A 6,215-nucleotide genomic window follows, 5' to 3' on the forward strand; every position below is an offset into this window, starting at 1 on the left:
AGGGGAATAGGGGATTTTCAGAGGGGAAACTAGGAAAGGGGATATCATTTGAAATGTAAATAAAGAAAATATCTATTTTAAAAAAGGATGAAGAAAAAGTTTTACTCAGTACATGTTTGGAGAAAATGCAAGCAGCCTTTTTACTAAAAGCAGTACTGGGCAGCTCTCAGAGGCTACTCTCATCATGGCTCTGTGAGTCAGAAACAACACACCAATCCTGTCCCCAAGAGTCCTTTCTGAGAATCCATTTGTTTTAAGTGCTCTTGGCAAATTGTCTTTGAGAGAAAAAAAAATCCCTGTGATGTAAAGGAGAAAGAATAACATGGATTTCAATACTGCCCTCCGCATAGAGTTTGGCACTAACCACAGTTGTTTTTCTCAGCCATCAACTATGGCTTAATGGTGAAAGAGAATTACTCTTTCCTTTGACTTCTCTAACAACACTCACAGTCCCATTTCTGGCATGCCATGAGAGGCATGTGGATAGCATTGAGCAGTACCAGGGTAGGGTAACTATTGAAATGTTTATCCAGCTTGTGATAGAAGAGACTCTAAAGGTAGTCCTACATTCCTAACCTGGGGCTGCACAGAGGTGTCTAGATGTGGATCAGAAAGGATTCAGATAATGCAGCATTGAGATTGAAGCATATTCAGCCTTCAGAAGGTAGAAATGTGACTACTGAGCAGTTTCAGCTCCAATGAAGCATAAAGGGGCAGAGAAACTTGAGGGCCCAGTCATCTTCATCTTCTTCTTCTTCCTTCTTCTTCCTCCTCCTTCCTCTTCTTCCTTCTTGTTATTCTTGCTCTTCTTGTTCTTCTTGTTCTTCTTGTTCTTGTTCTTCTTCTTCTTCTTCTTCTTCTTCTTCTTCTTCTTCTTCTTCTTCTTCTTCTTCTTCTTCTTCTTCTTCTTCTTCCTCCTCCTCCTCCTCCTCCTCCTCCTCCTCTTCCTCTTCTTCTTCCACTTTTTATTCCTCCACCTCCTTCTACTTTGCCTCTCTATGATTCCCCACTGTAAATATTGCTGAGCAGATGTAGTATGGCAACATAGCATGTCACCTCATGAATAATTATGCAGCTCTCTGCACATAGACATCTAACTGTGCACTACTCAATGGATCCTCATTGCAAAAATGCAAGAAGCCTTGTGGTTTTAACATCAGTATTCCCATCAACACTTCTATTACAACAGTAAGGAAGGGAAGAAAAGGATTCTTGACTTTATTAACATAACATGATATCAATAGTATCACAACAAAATGTTGAAAATCATGAGACAGGTATCGATCAAAATAACATGTGAAACATAGAAACCTATTAATAGAAAAAAGAAGTATTTCTGAGTACATATTGAGTAGGCATTTTTATAGAAGTAGAAATAATTAATTTTCCCACAGTTATGTGTTGATATTGGAATGAACAACATCCCAACAATTCATCTCCTTCACTCTGTCATCATTGCTCTAATTCTGCTTTTCCAACTACTAACAGGCTCAACACTCATATGTTAAAGGCAAAGGAGTAGTTATATTCAGGAGAGTAATTCATATCCAATGAATCAGGACCATGTAAGTAGATACTGTGTCCACACTCCCAGTGAGTGACAGGGCATAACATGCACTATAAGCAAGAGAAAGAAAATGCATCTAACTCATAAAGAAGTGGGGATAGCCATTGCATGATCTGTGACAGCATTCAAAAAGTGTTTTCTAAAGGCAGACTATTGATATCCTTGATTGCTGATATTGTATCTGAATCAGCATACAAATAAAATCTATTTGAAAGTAATTCTGTTGAACATGTTAATGGTGTATTTTGTAGGGATGTAAATCTCTCAACTATATACACAGCTAGTTTCTAGTGAGAGTTGCTCACCTTCCACAAAGATTTGAATAAGTTGTCTAAGGTGGATGTGTGTTTCTGCTGGCCGTAATAGTAATACCATTTTCTCAACCTCAGCATCCTTATTCTTTCTGATTACTGTCAATCATGCTATAAAAATCCAGTTAGTAATCACAATCCAATAATGAAGAATGAGAAACCAAGATTATAAAGGTTCTGTTAACCTTACATGTGCATATTACTCTGTTGACTAGGGTTGCAAATATATCTGGGAGGCAGAGTCCTTACATAATAGCATTTTAGAGGGCCTACAATTGACCACAGCACAGACATAGAAATCATGCAATGTACATTTTCTAAATATAGTTGAGAACATTTGATTGTTTTCCAAAGGAATATCATCTTTCCTCTACCAATTAAAAATTAATTGTGTGATAGCTTGTTTGACTAATGGAAAAATATAATATAAAAATCAAGCCAGTATTGTTTTTCCTTGCTGTTGAAATTGAAAATGAAAGGGGCATGATCATAATAAGTAGAAATGATGACTGCCTCAGCCAAGGTTGTCCAGAATTCAGTGTTACTGAGAGTTCTCCTTGAACTTGCCCTTTCAAGGTGAAGCAGTTGCTTTGCTACTCTCTCAGTTGAACCTTGCAGTTAATTTCTTTTTTACTTTTCTTTGAAAAAACACAACTGTTTAAAAACTAAAGCCCATTGTGACTTGATTTTAATTGCCTGGACAATACCTCTGAGCAGATCTTAAGCGGTTTAAAACTGTATTCAATAATAGATTTGCAAGTTAGAAGTAAATATTCACCATATGACCAAGACATTGCCTCTTGTGTTTCTTTATAATAGAATATGTTTGTGTTAAATAAGTATGAATATCATGTATAATAATATTTCAGAATGGAGAACCAAACATGCCACTACTCTATGATAGGAAAAGTGGGTACTTTACCTCACTTTCAAGTTCCCTTGCTGGGGCTGTCCATCATAGACAGATAAGATGTCAAAGTCCTCTTCCAGCGCAAAGGTGTGGAAGGATAGCTGGATCCTGTTGCGCTCCCCAGTGATAATGATCCATGTGCAGTTGGCATAGTTGGGGTACCCATGAGGAAAGCCAGGACTTTCAATGGTGCCATTGGGTCCCTGTACCAGGCCGCCACAGTTCTGACCTGGGAAGAAAAACACAAAATAACATGTGATTGATCTTAGTCATCATCATGCTATAGTTTGAAGAATGTCCCTGACATATTGATCAAAGTCTTTAATGATATATTATAGGGATATGTGCATGATTATTAAATAGCAATATTCATCAGTGTTCAAGGATAGCAGAAGAGTAACAGGAGACTAATAGAAGATGGAATGCGAGAGAATCATAGGGCCATATTTGTGAACTCACACTAAAAGATCAGCTTCAATTTTCAACAACACAGGAACAGATTTCTATGAATGCATGCTGAAATCCCTCTGTCCATCAGTTCTTTGTTAGAGAGTTGGAGTTGCATACAAAATCAATATTATTAATGTAACTTTAATGTACACAGGTTCAATACAACTAAGTTATTTCAACATGTGGTAACAATGATAGGAAACACCATGATTAGCCTTCCAGGAATGGATTTGAGCTTGTTCTTTGTTAATAGGAAAGCTATTCTACAGAAGGACTTAAGACCATAGAGTTGTGCTGCTGAAAATAGAACTCATTAAAAAAATATATAGTTTAAATGACACTTGAACAAAATAGTAGCAAAGCACATGGGAGAACACAGAGATAGCTTCACTAACAGTGTCCCCATTTCACAGATACGCTATTCTGTATGGAAGAAAGAAAATATTGCATCAGAGTGATGGAATAACTAAAGAAAATCCTTGGGATTGTAACTGTGCAGAAACATCCATACCTCCCAACTTGAAACCTAGAACTTACTCCTTTTCATAGGTCTTATATTCAATATTAACCCAGGAACCCCCAAAGATGATTGTGAAACATAAGAAGAAATTGATGATGAGAACAAGTTTTTAGGAAGTAAGAAATTCATGCACTTCCTACTAAGCCAGATCTGGAAATAGGGAGAGGTGTACATTTTTGCTTAATAGTAAGTAGAAATATCCTTAGTAATTAAAAAAAATACACATCAATCTTAGATTTATATAAAACAAATTAGTATATAGCTATATTTATTCACAAAGAGAGAGACAGATAGGTCCCTCATGAGGATATCCCAGGCTACATAGGGAAACACTGTCTCAACAATTATTTATAAATAGAGGACTCTATTTGGACCACATAAAGTCTTGTGTGGGCTATCAACATGAATCTGGTTAAATTTCAATGGTCGTGGTGGCATTGTACAATTTCTTTGATAGAGGTTAAAATGGAGCAGACCTGAATTGAACAGAGTCTGCTAGAAAAGATGAGCCTATACTTAAGATGACTTCAAACTTCTGATCAAAAGGACAAATGTTGGGAGAGAGAATTTGTGTTTGTGTCAACAGGAAAGAAGAAAAGGCTATGAATTCCATCTAAAATAATAAGGAACAGACTTGACCAGAGAAGAATCCCAGAAGACCCTGGCTATAGAAAGGAAAGAGAAAAATCAAAAGGATCAAACAGGTGATGTACTTACTGATCCATATAATGTTGGACAGCTCTGAAACTGACTGAAACAGAAAATTTTTTCCAGCCAAAATTTCATCTATGCATGGCAGATAATCTTGTTGACTACAGAATTCTCATAACTTATAATTGTATGCCATCCATTCATATGGAATGAATAGATTTTAGCTATATGGTCAAATTAACTTCTAGAGAAGGTATTTATCTCTCATCTATTCAAACAAAGAGAAGAAAATCATCTTTAACTGACCTGTGCACACTCCATACATTATGTTGATACAGAAATATATGTTATATCTAAAAGCTTTATGTTCAAAAATAAAAATATCCAAGAATGCAGCTCTGATGAGATGCACCCTCAAGGATGCTAAAATGCTGCAACTAACTGTTCCAGCTTCCTCTCTGATCCTACTTTAGACTACATCAATGCTGTTTCCTGTAAAGACTTGCTACTAAGACAACATCAAAACAGCTAGCTCATTTGGTTGAACTTGATAGAATGTTCCAATCAGGACTAGAGTTAAACTCTGAAATTTATAAGCACATAGAAACTGGACAACAAATATTATAACTACCTTTCTTAAGACTAACCATTTTCCTAATTTGCTTGAGTCTGCAAAAAGGAAGACTATGTCCAAAATCAACAGGAAGCAATTATAAGAGAACTTCACTCATTCCCAAGAAGGACCTCAATAGATGTCATATCATTGTCATATTTTAAAAGGGCATGGTTCCAATTAGTTATGAACCTGGACAGGGGAAGAGTAAATGGAGAGATTAGTTTCAGGGATTTCTTTTTCTCTTTCTATTCTTTATCTCTATCCTTCTTTGGTGTTGAAAAAGAAATGGGGAAAATAAAGGAATATATTACTGAATCTTCTCTTCAGCATAGATCTATTTGTATTCTCAATTAAGGTTTTTTTTTGTTCATGTTGATATGAATTATTATATATTGATACAAATTTAAGGTTATATATTGTTTTAGTAAGGGTTTCTATTCCTGCACAAACAACATGACCAAGAAGCAGTTGGGGAGGAAAGGGTTTATNCAGCTTACANTTCCACATTNCTGTTCATCACTGAAAGAAGTCAGGACTGGAACTTAAGCAGGTCAGGGAGCAGGAGGTGATGCAGAGGCCATTGAGGGATGTTCTTTACTGGCTTGCTTCCCCTGGCTTGCTCAGCATGCTCTCTTATAGAACCAAGACTACCAGCCCAGAGATGGCACCACCCACAAGGGGACCTCCCCCATTGATCACTAATTGAGAAAATGCCTTGCAGCTGGGTCTCATGGAGGCATTTCCTCAACTGAAGCTCCTTTCCCTGTGATAACTTCAGCCTGTGTCAAGTTGACACAAAATTAGCCAGTGTGTGTGTGTGTGTGTGTATATATATATACTGGCTATATGTATATATACATATATGTATATATATATATATATATATATATATATATATATATATATAATGTTTTCAAAGTTTATTTTAGGTATTTTGTACTTAAATAATTCTTTTATTTTATTTTTTTATTATTATTTTCTTTATTTACATTTCAAATGCTATCCCGAAAGTTTCCTATACCCTCCCCACCTCTGCTCCCCTAACCACCCACTCCCACTACTTGGCCCAGGCCTTGCCTTGTGCTAGGTCATATAAAGTTTGCAAGACCAAGGGGCCTCTATTCCCAGTGATGGCTGATTATGCCATCTTCTCCTACATATGCAGCTAGAGACACAAACTCAGGGGGTAC

The 6,215-nt window shown here is 36.5% G+C and overlaps 1 protein-coding gene across 1 annotated transcript in view; it reads right to left on the reverse strand.

The window, feature by feature from the left end:
- The window catches only part of Csmd1 (CUB and Sushi multiple domains 1), a 1,532,231-nt gene that overhangs the window by 1,224,653 nt on the left and 301,363 nt on the right, over positions 1–6,215 (reverse strand). The window contains exon 2 of the mRNA XM_021218735.2: positions 2,801–3,017. Within this exon, the coding sequence (XP_021074394.1) occupies positions 2,801–3,017 (217 nt within the window). The remainder of the gene's footprint in view (positions 1–2,800; positions 3,018–6,215) is intronic.

This window comes from Mus pahari, chromosome 19 (assembly GCF_900095145.1).
Source record: "Mus pahari chromosome 19, PAHARI_EIJ_v1.1, whole genome shotgun sequence".
Classification (NCBI taxonomy): domain Eukaryota; kingdom Metazoa; phylum Chordata; class Mammalia; order Rodentia; family Muridae; genus Mus; species Mus pahari.